The sequence below is a fragment of the Maniola jurtina genome, chromosome Z (assembly GCF_905333055.1).
Source record: "Maniola jurtina chromosome Z, ilManJurt1.1, whole genome shotgun sequence".
NCBI lineage: Eukaryota > Metazoa > Arthropoda > Insecta > Lepidoptera > Nymphalidae > Maniola > Maniola jurtina.
Window position 1 is genome coordinate 5,642,642 of NC_060058.1, and position 16,501 is coordinate 5,659,142.

The following is a 16,501-nucleotide window of genomic DNA, read 5'->3' on the forward strand; positions in this document are numbered from 1 at the left end:
TTTCCCTAATAATTATTGTGTACGAACCTGCACCCAAGTACCATAAAAGCAATACTATCAATTGAAGAGTTGAGAAGTGACAAAATAAAACATGACCATTGACCATTCTTCAATGTCCAACTATTCACTTTTTTATCACACTAATATTATAAAGGCGAAAGTTTGTATGTGACTGTGTGTGTGTGTGTATGTGTGTATGTTTGTTACTCCTTCACGCAAAAACTACTAGACGGATTTGGCTGAAATTTGGAATGGAGATAGATTATAGCCTGGATTAGTACATAGGCTACTTTTTATCCCGGAAAATCAAACAGTTCCCACGGGAATTTAAAACCTACATCCACGCGAACGAAGTCGCGGGTGTCAGCTAGTCAGTAATAAAAACTGTACGAGTTCTGATAAATAATGATGGAAAAAGCAGAATATATATGTGATTTTTTTATCATTCATTTACATTTTTAACCCCCAATCCAAAAAGAGGGGTGTTATAAGTTTGACGTGTGTATCTGTCTGTGGCATCGTAGCTCCTAAACTAATGAACCGATTTGAATTTAGTTGTTTTTGTTTGAAACGTGGCTTGATCGAGAGTTTACTTAGCTATAATCCAAGAAAATCGGTTCAGCCGTTTGAAAGTTATCAGCTCTTTTCTAGTTGCTGTAAACGTGACACTTGTCCCGGGACGTTAATCCCGTGGGAACTCTTTGATTTTCCGGGATAAAAAGTAGCCTATGTGCTAATCCAGGATATTATCTATCTCCATTCCAAATTTCAGCCAAATCTGTCTAGTAGTTTTTGCGTGAAGGAGTAACAAACATACACATACACACAGACTTTCGCCTTTATAATATTAGATAGTGTGATGTGAAGTGTGATTAGTGTGATACAGGGAATCTGTCTTAGGAAACTTAAGCTCTTTTTTTGTGAAGACTATTTTGGAATAGTCAATTTTTTGGTCAAGCGTGAGTTGTCCATAAAAATTAACGAAATTGACTAAAATTGTATTTAATGTCGATCGACTCAGTTTTATGTAAAAATCATTTCATTGTATCGAAAGAAACAATCGGGACAGCCAAAGTTGGTCTCATATTCACAATTTGTTTTTGGGTCAACGTTTTACACTGAATACCAAAATTTCAGGTTTGATACTCACTTAGTCTACGAGCTAGAGACCTGTGACAGACAGGCGGACAGACAGACAGACAGCAAGTGTAACACATAATGTCACTCGACATTATGTGTTACACTAGCGAATTAGGAACACCTGTGCTAGATGTAAGTGTTGAAAATAAATAAATAAAAAATTTATTAGGGCTCCGTGTTTACCGGTAGGGTACGGAACCCTAAAAATGAAGAAATCTTGACCACATGACAGTATTCAGTGGCAAAGAGCGTTGTTTTCGCATTACTTTTGTGAATTCTTCTTAGTAGCGGCGAGTCGCACACTTGCCAGTCACTCACTGATACTCAAAACTCACTCTGATTGGTCTGTCACACCAGAAAACGTTGCGACGCTACATTTATCGAGATAAAAACTACCCTTTATCATCAGCAATAGAAAAAGTAGATATGTTGCATGCATATCCGTTCAGTAGTTCCAGCCCGAACCAACAGACAGACCGATACAAAAATAAAATACAGTTTTGGGTTCTAAATCTACAATACAATAATGGTTCCTCCGTTTAAATTTTTCAAAATATATTTATTGTACAGAAAACATAGATTACAGTTTTTACAAGTAGGTATAGATGTGACTCTGTTGTGTCTTCTACCGCATCACACGCAGTAGTTAGTTTGCGCCTTAAAATCTATTCTACCTACTTATATCTACTAGGATGTCAAAACTTTGGTAACGATCACGTGTGCAGCTGATGCTGGATATTAAAGTACTTCAAAAGCAGGATTCAAAAGTACCTGTAAAACCCGCAAGCCGACTGACAAATTTGACATCAGTTTTCTTTTATCGTGTGAACCCAAAATCAGTCACATCCGTTATCGTTACCTTTGATATAACCCAGTCTATGTTATATAATGTTTTTCCATCAATAATGTACTTATTCAATCTAATGAGTTGTTAGAATCTACCTACGTAACGACGAGATCAGTAGATTGAGATTGATGCACAGTAAAATACTACGCACGTAAGCTTGGGTTTCCTCTCTATAAAAGTATAGGTATCATCTATTGCAACCTACTAAAACGCGTAGCTTCATAGCACCAAACAATGATTTTAGCCTTAGGTCTCACTTCATCCATTGCAATACTCAGTTGAAAATATCCATAAAGGTATACCTTCATAGTCTGTCATTTAGCTGTGAGTGACGTGACTTACATTTTACACCAAAATCACTTGAATAGCAATCGGGACGTCCCTCCCCTCCACAACTCACCTCATACCCCGAATGGCATGTCGGCCTATCGCGAAATATAGGTAGGCATTTATGGTAAGCCAATCTTTGCCATTTGTCAATATACGTGCGTAGCATGTGCTGCAGCTGAAAGAGGAGTACCTTCAAATACCTGCCTTACTGTGCGTAGTACTGTTACAGTGTTTTTACTGTCTAAAATTTATTAATCAAAAAAAACATTACGTCGAAAACCAAAAAGATATTGTTCTAGCCAATCAATCAAGAAAAAAAAGAGATCAATCTGCAATTGTAGATCGATGAGCCTAGGTCGATTTTGAGTTACAATTATATTCATTGAAAAAAAGCTCTTTTGTTGCGCTCACCCCTGAACCTAAATTAACGCGCGTTGCGATTTGAACCAGTGAAAAAAGATGGTAAGTCTGCATTCATTGAAGATGATAAAATGGTATCTTTAGTTACACATACTTGCCCAAAGCAGTCATCAATCGTAACTAAAATTTTAATTATTCTTATCAAGCGAACTTTCATCGTAATTCAAGATTCTGCTAATCTGCACTGTGGCGATGCGCAACTTGTTCAAGGGCGTCTAAGAGAGGCTATACAATATTTATCGTTTATATGGTAATTGTCGATGGTGAGTTCTGAACTATAAGAGCAGTTATGCATCCATCCGATCCGAGCCTAGAAATCCTATTCAGTGGACATCTTTGACATATCTACTCATACGTCCGATATTTATCCGAGACGGAATAGGCCAGTCATTTAAGCTTAAATTAGGTAAGAATCTCGGAATGCGAGATACCCAGCTGTAAGTCTGTAAATACTTGTTTAGCGCTTTTTTTTTGTAAATATCTCATTTCCTATGGGTTTTTGCATATGTAAGTTTTGAGACAATTTTAGGGTGTCAATATACAAGTATTTACAGACTTACAGCTGGGTATCTCGAATTCCGAGGTGAACTTACTATAATGACTGGACTAGAAAGAAATCGAGTGACAGAAGTCGGATCTTATGCGTAAGTTACCACACAAATAGTTCTATGACTACTTCGGAACGTATTTTCACGGATTTGGATCGGATGAGTGCGTAACCGCCCTTAGAGTAAGTATTAATATGTATGGGCTTATAAATAGTGAAATTCGTAATATGGACTCGAGATATACATATCTTACGAAAGTATTTATTAAACTAATTATGAAAGTAAATAATTAGTTTATGAAAGTAAATAAAAAATGCTTTAACAAAAAATAAAATTAAAGAAAACCTTACGACTAACATTTATTATGTACATATTAAATAAACAGAAAGCTTTATATACTACAACAAATGCGTTGTTTAAAGCTAACGTGTGCGACGGCCATTCATTTCATTTTTTGAATACTTATACATTTTCATAACATCGAATCAACGTTCACAAGTATGGTATTTGAAAATGTATTATTACGCATGTATCATGTATACAGCTAACAATGATCACACATTTTAACACTTAATCGAAGTGTAACAGTAAATAAATATGCAATACATCTCTGTATCATAGCTTCTATACGACTATACGATACGCTCGTTAGAGAGAGAATCATGGTATGAAGTCGTCCTGCCGTTACGTACAGAAATGAAACAGGACGGAGAATTTATGCCATTGAATTATATATTTTATTAAGTTTTGAGGCAACCAAAAAACTATAGAGTAACAAAACTTTTTTAGTTTTGACAGGGTTGTTTACACAAATTAAAAATTCTGGTTTATTCATTGCCATCTCTATTTTCCATAACCTCATTGTTTGGGAGCGGACTGTCATAAGATGTGAAGGAAAGAGAAGGATTGAGGTCTTCATGTAAGGAGGCACGCGAAGGATACCAAAATGATAGTAGCAACGAATCATCAGACTTTCCCGCATTATGCTCTCCGTGCGGGTTATCCTTTGACATATCAGCTGGAATGTCATCGGATATGGGGGAAAGGGAAGGCGTGAAGTCTTCCGGCAAAGGGGAAATAGAAGGTTCGCCATTCGATGAATGCTGAGACGGATGAGAGTCGACTCCTTCGATGGCGTTATAATTAGCGATTGGGTCGTTTGATACCGGAGAAAGAGATGGAGTAACGTCTTCATCAACGGGGGAAAGAGTAGGTCGCCAATTACCCAACAGTTGTACGTAATGAAGCTCGTTCCTAATTTCCAATCGATTCACATTGTACATTGCGGTGAGTTGGTCCGGATAAAGTAAGACATAGTTCGTTCTAATGTTGAACGCGCCGGGAGCAGCCCGGGGGAAGCTCCATGGATGTCAGTTGGACCGGCGCCGCGGCGGTCGAGGATGGAACATGTTTCCGTCTTCGTTTTCATTATCGGCAGACACAGCGTAGCCCGGGAGATTCACTGATACATCTTCGGAGATCGGTGAAAGAGATGGAGTTACGTATTCAGTCAGTGGCGAGAGAGATGGCATGACGCCGACTCTGTTGCCTAATCGAGCGTAACGAGGCTCATGTCATGCATCCTCCCTCTTTACGTTCAGAATGTCGGCTCTGCACATCGGGCATTCTTTGAGCTGGGATGTGCATACTGAGCAAAAGCCCCTGAAATAAAAAGTGTAAAATTCTGTAGTCTACCTAATCGAAAAAGAACCTTAATTAATATTGACCACAACCCAAATTATAAATGCAAAATTGTGTTTGTTTGTTGGTTTCTTGGTTTTTTTTTTGGTTGGTAACGCAGCAACAACAGCACAACAGTTATCCATACTTCCATATCCATACTAATATTATAAATGCGAAAGTGTGTTTGTCTGTCTGTCTGCTACCTTTTCACGGCCCAACAGTGTAACCGATTCTGACGAAATTTGCTACAGGGTTAGCTTATATCTCGGGGACGGACATGGGCTACTTTTTATCCCGGAAAATCAAAGAGTTCCCGCGGGATTCCTAAAGACCCATCCACTTAACCGATTTGTATGAAATTTGCACGCGGACGAGTCGCGGGCATCCCCTAGTATAATATAGTTAAAGACCAGCAGAGCGACAAAGGCTACTTTTTATCGAAGTATTCCCACAGGACAGTAAAATCCTAAATCCACATGGACAAAGTCGCGGGCACAGCTAGTTGTATCATATAATTATAAGTTTTTGCGGTTCTCCATCTAATAGTTGATAAATTTTAAAACCTGCCAAGAGCGAGTTGGACTCGCACAACCTCTGAAAAACGTGAATTTGTGATTATACCAGACAAGTTAAATAAGCTTAGATTAAAACCAATGTATATAACCCAAATTTGGACTTCGTCTGTGGTGGTGTTAGCTGGCGGGCGTGCTCTGCCTTTTTGGAGTGTTTTTTTTTTGTTAAAACTGACTGGAAAGCGCTCTAAGGGGGTATCGTGAGTGTGTCGGCGAGCGCCGGCACAGACGGGGTCTATACTTGTATAGTTTCCCTAACTTGTTACAAATAACTACAAACTTGACATTGGCTAATCTTTGAAAAGCCAGACGAGAGAAAAAAAAACCAAATTTGCAATAAATTGATTTATTGATGACTTGTATGATAGTACTGGTCCCTTTGTATGCGAGTGCGACTCGCACTTGGCCGGGTTTTTGAATATCACAGAACCTACGTGGTCGGGCTAAATCTTACCTGTGTCCACAGGGTTCAAGGATGCAAGATGCGATGTCGTCAAAGCAAATTGTGCAGGAATTCTCTTGCACTACAGAAGACCTCAGCTGTTCCAGATATAATCTTTTCGGTATCACCTGCAAAATAAAATCAGAATACATGCGCCCATATTATGCAATCCTGAAATGTTCGATCCGTTCCGGGTTCCGTACCATTTATATATCGTCCGTATAAGAATTAACACTTTTTTTTCCATGGTGGTTATTTTGAAATTCTTATTATTTATTATTCTAGCGGCAATAGAAATACACATTCTGTGAAAATTTCAACTCTGTACCTATTGTGAGATACAGCCCGCTGACGGACGGACGGACGGACGAACAGCGGAGTCTTAGTAATAGTTCCATATCCCTTCGGATATGGAATCCTAAAAAATTGCCGACACAAGTGATAACAGTTTTTTTTAGATTTCATTTAGTTTTTACATCTATCGGCGTTCCGAGCATTAATAACATTAGCATGTAGCTGACGCGATCTTGAAGTTTTTACCCATCCCAAATTCGCTTTACTTATTTTACTTAACTTTACTTACTTTACTTTATTTAAAAAAAAAAAAAAAATTATGGTTTAACACACCCACTTTTTTGACGTTTTTAGCACATAATTGGGCGATATCGCCATTTTTTGAAGCAGGCTCGAAAGTGTCGGAAGGTGCTTCAACCCGGCGCCAATATGTAGGTAGGTTGTGACGCTACGCGCATGTCTCATGCACACGCAAAAGCGTATGAATTTCTCTTACTTCCACTTACAATTACAATTGTATGAGCATCGTCTATCTGGAGTTTTATAATATCTTTGCAAAAAGAAGGAAACTGCTCCCAAAATAAATGTAACTCTACCTTCTTCTGTTCTTCAGTCAGCTTGCCGTAATCGTTGAAAGCTGAATACGAGCGATCCGTGGGAGGGAACTGGAATGCGCTGTAGCCGAAATTGAAACGGCACTGTTGATAGGCCATGAAACTTGCTGCAGCAAAGAATCCATATCTGAAATGGTTTTAACACAGGACAGATTAGTATGGTATTAAAACATATCACATCATAGATGGCGCTCTCCGTCATTTATTTTGTGGCTCGCGGTTCCTGAGGTCACGAGTGCACGGTACGCTAGGTGTGGGGACCAAAGGTGTTATTTCTTGTACGATGTACACTGTTTAGTAATTCAATTTTCCTAAATTTTGTACCCAAGTATATCTAATCTGCATATTATCATATTGTAATTTATCAAGCATATTATGTATCTTTCTCGCTCATGTATATATTTCTCTCTCCCCTTGAACATGGAATAAAATAGACGTTTGATATAGTGCCCCGCCTTTTAATTTGGAAATCCCTGGGAAAGCCCTAAGTTGGAACGTCGTGGAGCAGCAGAACGTAACCGGTGAGTCCTCCCTGGCCTACAGGAACTGAAGGCGTTCCTCAAATGCCTGAGTTTCCCTAACACAAACATATTATACTATGCATAACCTCAGACTGGGCTTGAGCAGACTTTGTTGGACATGGCTGAGTTAGCGGAAATATACTTTAATCCTTAACGTTATAGCAGATATATTCCATGTTATTCTCGTTGGTAGGACGGCTCTCGAGAGCTAGTCTTACCGTGCCTCTACCTTCACCGGACTGGTTCCGCATATGGGCTTCGGAGCTTGGATCTGATATCGAGGATGAACCAGCGAGCCTAAACAAGTTGAGTCGAGCGTCTGTGGCGTTAGGACTATCGTACTATGAAAGTTTAGGGAACGTCGTTAGACCGCAGCGTCAGTGACGACTGGCTCACGGCGGATCAGTGATGCTGCCCAAATGTCGTCCTCTACATTTGCATAGCCCGATACTTCGTCGCACTGACGCGGCACCACTAATACCACACACGGTCAACTCGAAAGTCCACCTGAGCTGATGTTAGAATTTTACTATACCTGGTGGTTTCAAAGATCTCCCGGCAGGGTGCCAATCGCTGCCCGTTGATGGAAAAGATGACTTCCTTCGCGTCCAAGTCGATGAGGCAACCCAGTACATCGCCAGGGCGCCAAGCGGGAATGTTTGGGACCGACGTTGGGCGCGCGTTGTACCACACCAGCCTGCGACATCCGTCGTACGACAACGAGTACACATCGTCTCCGATACCGTAGCCCTCCTGAGACAAAACTCTTATCACTAATCGTTGTATTGATAGTTGATATGAATCGGACTCGATCGCACATCTGGACCACGTTGATATATATCTGTACATGAAATTAAATGAATTTATTTCATGTAAGCCGTAGGGCAGCTTGTGCCACATATGATATGTCAAGACTCTACCACGGCTTCGGAAAGGATATTCTACTGAGAAGAGCCAGCCAGAAACTCAGCAGTTGCTCTTTAGTGCAGTAGACGTGAAATACTATAGCGTCAAATCAAAACTGAGGCAAATAGCTTGCTTAATGTATAATAGTTGTTAATGTATAATAGATAATAGTTGAAATCAATATATTAATTAGAAAACTATTGTAAATGCTATTTATTTTTATTTACAGCATTGTTTCTTAGTAGGCAACTCTGGAATATAGAAATTAATTTATGCACTCGCGAAAATGGACCTAGAGGTCCAATTTCTTAATGGAACGAAAAAATTGTGTTAAAACTAAAGCGAGTTACAATTACAATGGTTTTTTTTTATAATATCGCCCAAAGGGGACCGAATTTTTGAGTACGTTTCGACTTCAGCCTGTTTAACAGGCCTGGTACGGTAACGCCACTTGGACTACCACTGGGCTGGCTTTGAAGATATGTATTATATTGTCATACTCACATCATTCAAAAAGTGACTGTTTCTTGTCGCCCAGCCAATCTGCATAACGCCGGGCGTAATTATGATCGACTCATAATACCAACAGCCGCTGTCCACTTGGAATGTGCAACGTACACTCTCGAAAGAATACGAGTCACATCGGGCTTCCAGCCCGTTGCACGATATTTGCAAATATTCGCTCACGTCTTGGGAATTCAGTATTGCGTGGATGCCTGACATATCCACCGTTTCGTAGGACAGGCTTCTGCCCTCGACAATGACTGTAAATTTAACATCCAGTCAGCGAACACGGTCCAATTTATAATGTTGATTATTATTATCGATCAGGAATGTCTCTTTCAAATAGACTCGGAAGATCTATTCTGCATCTCAGAAGCCATGCAATTTAGTAGTTACGGAAGGTAACCAACAAAAACTAACCTCACCTAACCTAACCTAACTTAACCGAGATGACAGCATAACCACATTATCTCGGTGATAGATACCCCACCGATAGGATGTACAGTACAAACACAGAATACTTAATAGGACGCGTAGTTGTAGTTATTACCCCCGACCCAAAAAGAGGGGTGTTATAAGTTTGACGTGTGTATCTATGTATCTGTCTGTGGCATCGTAGCTCCTAAACTAATGAACCGATTTTAATTTGTTTTTTTCGTTTGTAAGGTGGCTTGATAGAGTATTCTTAGCTATAATCCAAGAAAATCGATTCAGCCGTTTGAAAGTTATCAGCGCTTTTCTAGTAACTGTAACCTTCACTTGTCGGGGGTGATATAAATTTTTAATTTACACTTGTTACAATTTACGAACGCGCGTGAACTTTCAGATTCAAATTCAAAATGTTTTTATTCAATTAGACTTTTGCAAGTTCTTTTGAATCGTCAAAAGCATCTACCACTGGTTCGGAATGCCTTTCCTACCGAGAAGAACCAGCAAGAAACTCGGCTTTACTTGTGGTTACGTCATTGCGTAAGTCTGCGTTCCTGTCGGACCAATCAGTCGCGAGCAAGCAAACGCACACATTTACTTTAATTTACTTATACCGATACGACTTATATACAAGTATGAGCCACGCGCACTCGTGAAATGCAAGACTTAAGGGTACAGAAGGCACACTCGCGAAAATCGTTTAAAAAAATAGCGTCATGTATTACGACGCAATAAAGTGCAAATCAGCTCGCACAGTACTACGGTCAAAATTTAAACAAACGCCTTTTCATCGCATAAAATATCATCTTTGATATTTCTCTCTCTCTCGCTCTCTCTTATGAGATAGAAGGAGATTGGATGCCGCCGGTAGCTCGCACAGCCCTAGGTAATTAATGTATGTACGTAGGTCATATTAAACATGGAACAGATCAGTTATACTTACAGAGGTTGTCGAGTGCCCACTTGGCGCAAAAGCCGACTTGCCGCCACAACCAATGGTCGATATTGGCAAAATCTTCAAGTTTTAGTAAAGGATGCTGTTGAAACTCTTCTAGACGGCTCTTTATAGTTAATTTATTCTCCGTAGTATGGGCGAATTTCTGTACAGCTATTAAAGCGAATAATACTATGCGCGGATCGTATTTCGTGGACTGAAACAAAAATAAACATCTTCAAAAACAAAACCTAGACTAATCCTCTTAAATACCTCAACAAACGGCTGTATAGTTTCCCTAACTTTTAAATAACTACAAACCTGACATTGGCTAATCTGTGTAAAAGCCAGACGAGAGAGAAAAAACATACATTATTTTAAGTAAAATAAAATATAACATACCAAGTAGGCAAGCAGATAGTCCAGAGTATTCTCAGTGAGTATCGCCACGCTGTTAGGCCCAACTAGCTTTTCGGCAATACAGCCTAAGGCGACGCAAATATTGCGCTCTACTCGGACATTCCAGTCACTAATACTTGCGCGCTGAGCGGACAGTCCAAACAACTGTGTCACCTGTTGAAAATTAAAATTTAAGAAAAATCTCGGAGATTTCGATGTAGATCGGTTGAAAACACAACTTCGCCTTTTGAAAGTCGGTTAAAAAAGTAGTGTGTTTACTCCTTGGTTAATCCTCTAATTGTCTGTGAAAGTCTCATTAAAATAGATTCAGCCATTCCGAAGATTAGTCTGCATTCAAATGCACAGTAACAATTTGATTTTTTAACTGCCTCGTTGGTCTAGTGGTTAGTATGTTCGACTGCGGATGACGAAATTCCTGGGATCGATTTCCGGTAATATAAGTAAGTATACCTATAAGGTAAGGTAAGTATGACCTATAAGTAGTAAGGTAATTTTCTGTTCAGAAACTCCTAATACATAAGTGCCAACAGTAAGAAATTGGTGGTGTGTCACCCCTATGCCTCAGAGAGCACGTTAATCCGCCTGATTTCTCTGGTCGTGTCGAAGTTCCGTCCCATCGGGCTATGAGATTGAGGGAATAGAGAGTGCATCTGTGTTTGCGCACACACTTGTGCGCTATAATTTATCTCCCGCACAGTTGGCTAATCTCTGTGGGAATTGGCCGCCGTGGCCGAAATTTGGTCGGGTGGACATAAATTAACAATTTTATTCAAATAAGACCACCGAGCCTATAGGGAAATCAAACTGACACTTTGTGTAAAATGGTCTTTCTATGATGACAGATGTTTCATCACTAACATTTAGTTCCAAGTACGCACACATGCTGTCCTCTGCTGCTGAGAAAATCATGTTGCTTCAAAAACCGGTCGGCAATAGCAGGTCCAGTGTACTTGTATTAGTAGAGGTCAGTGGGCATACTCACTTTAATGACTGTTTCTTTAGACGGTAAAGGGCACTCATCTAACAAAATAGATATAGCTGTCGGCCCGAATGGATCTTCTAACGGGATTACATTGACCATGGATGTGACCATTTGAATCCATCCCTCCTCTTTATCAGCTATTACATGTAGTTTCACGAGAGAGACTGGCGATTCATCGTCACTGAAACAATTGGGTATTTTTTCATATTTTCATACATTGCCAATTTGTTGGTATTGGTATAGCAATATTTGTATGTGTGTTGTTGGGGGTCCAAGCGAACCTCAATGGACCTCCCTGCCGGTGGCGTGATACGTTTCAATCGATAAAATAGTGTAAATTGATACATCATTTTAATAATTAATATGAACAGTGAACACCTTTTTCTTTTCACATTAAATATTTATTGCGAATGCACTCGAACGTATGGTTTGGTTCTCATAGAAAAATGGAAGCAGTTAACTTTTTCAATTTCTTAGAGAAAGTTTTAAATCATACAGCAATTCACAGAGCAACAAGAAGTGGAGTCAATGAAGGCGTAAGACAGCCAATCTTAGCAAGTCCTCAGAAACAGGTCCGATTTTGACGTTTTATTATTTAAAACTAGCTGATACCCGCGACTTCGTTCGCTTGGATGTAGGTTTTTTAAAATTCCCGTGGGAACTCTTTGATTTTTCGGGATAAAAAGTAGCCTATGTGCTAATCCAGGGTATAATCTATCTCCATTCTAAATTTCAGCCCAATCCGTCCAGTAGTTTATGCGTGAAGGAGTAACAAACATACACACACACACACACACACACACACACACACACACACACACACACACACACACACACACACACACACACACACACACACACACACACACACACACACACACACACACACACACACACATACAAACTTTCTCCTTTATAATATTAGTGTGATCAGAAACTTTTGAAGCGGGGAAATCTTTTTTTTTTTCTTTTAATCCATATTATGTATGTACTATCTCATATAGGTACGATTTGTGAATTACTATATTTACACAATTAAACTAACCAGCATAGTATTATTAAGCGTATAAGGCATAACTGAGTAGACTCCTGCATCGGTGGATCGGTGCGTTAGGGTTGACAGCTGTCACAAGTCGAAGAATCACTGAATTAGAAGCCTCAATAGATCAACGGTTATAGGAGCGGACTGAAAACCGAAAGGTCGGCGGTTCAAACCCCACCCGTTGCACTATTGTCGTACCCACTCCTAGCACAAGCTTAACGCTTAGTTGGAGGGGAAAAGGGGAATATTAGTCATGATTAAAATGACCAATATTCTTTTTTTTATAAAAAAAAACTCTTGCGTCACGTTATCACACCTCCCCAGTACCGCTTCACTACCGGAGGAAACTACTCAATTATGCCTGTGAACTTAAATTGCTTGCTGTCTTTTGGTAAAGCTATTTACTAGATACTTACGAATCGACGCGTGAAGCTGCTACCGTAAGCATTTCTATGATAAGTTGATCAACCAGCTTTGGATCTACAACTCTTGGGATACGTAAGTGGGGATCCGTAACCAGCGCGGACGCCGGCCGAGCGGGTGACGGTATGTACACCGGCTCATCCGGCGCCTTCTCTTTACAGCAGCAACCACCCATTACCTGGAAAAAATAACATGAATCACCTATTATAAAAATACCGGCCAAGTGTGAGTCAGACTCGCGCACCGAGGGTTTAGTACTCGGGTATTTTTCGGGCACGGCACCCCCGTAGAGCGCTTTCCAGTCAGTTTTAATAAAAAAAACACTCCAAAAAGGCAGAGCACGCCCGCCAGCTAACACCAACACAGACAAAGATAACAATAATTTTAATCCTTGAAGCTTCTCATACTACTTTGACAGCTGATAGCTAGTGTGATGGTAGTCTTATTTCATTTCACAGTCCATATATAGAAATATAAAGAAGGGTCAAATGGGTATTGGAAACTTAGAACACGCATTAGATAGGGTTCGGTAGCCAGTTTTCAGCAATTTAGTGTTGAGAGAGTCTCAGTTGTTGAGACACACAATATGTCATATAGGTATGAGTGACGGAGACAACGCTCTACGAAGCCGAAACCTCTTTCTTTTCCTGGCGGCTACTGTAGAAATAAACTATAAGAGCGGCAACAGATAAAAAGACTGAGTCAGTTCTGTTCACAAATAAAAGAAAACTTGACATTCCAAGAATACCAACACTTTTTGGCACAAGTCAATCATTATGAATATTCAGGAGTAATATTACTACTAACTAAACTGGAAAAAAAACACTTAAAATACAAAAATATAAAAATTACCAATAATTCTTAATCAATGCAAGTGCATAATAAGGAAAATCTGGGGTTTAAGGTCACACACAGCCAGTGGCTCTGCTTTACTATTGGGGGGAGCTCTCTATTTGCTACTACGACACACTCATCCAATGGAGAAATCTCCCAGGGATGAACCACTCCAGAGCTTTAGTCAAAGCCTTCGACAAGAAGGCTGCTTCCAAAGCACTAGTGCTAAGTAGGAAACAGTTATGCATTCTAGTGCGGGCACTAACGGGGCATCATGCACTGAACAGATATAAAATGTTCAACATCAAGCTCCAAGAAACGGATATGAGTAGACTCTGTAACACCACATCATCTGTGAATGTCAGGCACTAATTATATTTGCATGCCAGAAATGGTTGAATACACTGGACTCATTGTATGCTATTTGTACCACCTTTTGTACCTGTACTTAGCAAATAAAGAATTTGATTGATTGATTGATTGATTGATTAATGAAAAAACATAGTTTTCACCTAGGGAAACTTTAAATGCATGGGGAAGAGGAGAAAAACATCTCGGCCAAGAAGCTGCTGTTGTTCCTGGTGGCAATTAGTATTGGACGAGAACTGTAAGACAGTGGCGATCAAAATAGATCGGCAACGGTCAACATGATACAGGGTCTGAAAGGCCCTGCATAGTTGCTAAATCAGCAATTGGGGAGCTCTCTTATTGACGCGTCATTGCCATGGTAGGCAAGATATTCCTAATGACAACCCAACGGGAACTACAAGGGGTTTAAAGACAAGTGTACTTAATGATTACTAGTGTCATGAACACCACATCTTCAAAGGAAGTGGATGGAAACAGTAACAGAAAGCACACAGCACGAGGAATATGGATAGACCTAAGAAACAGTGGTTGAAGATATCATAGAACTAGCTGGGAAACAGTGGATGTATGTTCTCCAGAACAGGAAGAAGACAGACAGAATATTAAACATTACAGCTAGCATAGCTCCTCTGAAGTTTCTACACGGTTTTAATAAAATGATCTTTTGAAAATCACTACATTCCTTATCAATTATTTACCTTTGTTCACAATAATGGTTGTACGTCTACCAAAAGTCAGACAAATATCATTGTAGATAACATTTCTAATAATCTGTTAACAGTTCTATTCCATCTTTGTAGCCAGATACTTATCAAAGTCAATTCCTTTTATAACAACACTAGCTTTTGCCCACAATTTTATCCACAATTCATATTATATAGTACTATAGAATGCCTGCGATTTCGTCTGTGATTCATTTTGTGAACAGAACAATGTTAAAGAAAACTCAAATTAATCACTAAATTCAGAACATAAGCACATACGCTCGCAAGCCTTATTTTGAAATAAATTTAAATTTGGAATTCTTAACCAAGCTCCAGATATTTTAGATCAAATTGGCCAGTTCAATAAAACACCAATTTCCTATGTAGGGACCTAATATTATTAACCTAGAACGGGCAATTAATGTGTATCAGTCATACTAATCATTAACTATATGGTCAATAATATTTTTTAATAAAAGTGTTAGTGCAAGGGGTTGTCAAGTTATTTCTTCAACAAGGTTCAATAAAATCAAAATTTTTACAATGCAGAAATAATATCCTATTGTTACTTTAGTCTGTACCTATAAATAAAACACAATTACAATGATTACAGAATAATAAGGTCCTTAGGGTTCCTTAGGGTCTTGCACTTAATATTATTTATTTACATAATAGTCAGAACTATTTCTATAATATTTAATTATTTTCACATTACATTCTACATAATATACCTAAAAAGCTGAAGAAATCTTTGTGGAAACAATGTCTTAATTATAGACATTGATTGGTAACAGATATCTACTTAGCTTAATATTTCTCAATAAATCAATAAAACAATGCAGTGGTATAACTTTGCATTTTTATGCCTCTATCTGCCTATGCAATAGATTTGAAATGACTTTTTTAAGGCTTATAAATTGATATACAAAAAGCGACTTAAAATGTAAAATTACTTATTATGAGTCAATTTACCGTAAATTTTTACTCATTTCTTCTCTGGAAAAACAAACGATCACGGTGAGGGTGAGTAGCACTAAACACTAGAATGTCCCTAATTACTCTGTTGTCACTCCTTAGTACCTAGACCAAAAAACTGTAAACATTGTTATCGAAACAAATGATTCTTGGATTCTTTCCGAACTGCACATATCAAGGTGATGGTGGTGAAACTAAACACTTCATATTTCATAAATATTAATTTTAAATTACAAAATCGCTTTGTGGTACGTTTAAGTTTAACTTGTACAGGTAAGTACTCTATCAAATCAAATGCCAACATCCGCAGATATTTACAAAGTTGAAAGTACTCTGTGATCCGCAGTATTACATTTCCTGCTAACTTCATTTACAACTTTAACAATTTTCAGACTTCAGAGTGAAGTTAGAAGTTGACGCTTGCCTACATCATTGCATGACAACGTCTCACCTTTGATTGGCTGTTATTTGGTCACTATTGGCTATTTCTAAATATTTCAACAAGAATACCAAAAATTCAGCCAATCGCAACAAGTAAGATTGTACAATTGCCGCACGACGAGTCGAA

At 38.9% G+C, this 16,501-nt stretch overlaps 1 protein-coding gene across 2 annotated transcripts; it reads right to left on the reverse strand.

Annotated features, from left to right (window-relative positions):
- Positions 1–108: 108 nt before the first annotated feature.
- Positions 109–16,273, reverse strand: LOC123880228 (RING finger and SPRY domain-containing protein 1-like). Of its 2 annotated transcripts, XR_006799188.1 has the most exons (11): positions 15,931–16,273; positions 13,045–13,229; positions 11,587–11,767; positions 10,587–10,757; positions 10,194–10,401; positions 8,822–9,081; positions 7,947–8,164; positions 6,873–7,017; positions 5,995–6,110; positions 4,143–4,947; positions 109–120 (listed from the first exon to the last, which is right to left on the reverse strand). XR_006799188.1 is itself a non-coding variant. In XM_045928224.1 (10 exons), the coding sequence occupies exons 2-10, from the start codon at positions 13,224–13,226 to the stop codon at positions 4,860–4,862; spliced, it is 1,569 nt and encodes a 522-aa protein (XP_045784180.1). In that variant the 5' UTR covers positions 13,227–13,229; positions 15,931–16,273; the 3' UTR covers positions 1,679–4,859. The 2 variants fall into 2 exon arrangements, 1 of the variants encoding a protein (XP_045784180.1); XM_045928224.1 differs by lacking the exon at positions 109–120 and having other exon boundaries at positions 1,679–4,947.
- Between the last annotated feature and the right edge of the window lie 228 nt (positions 16,274–16,501).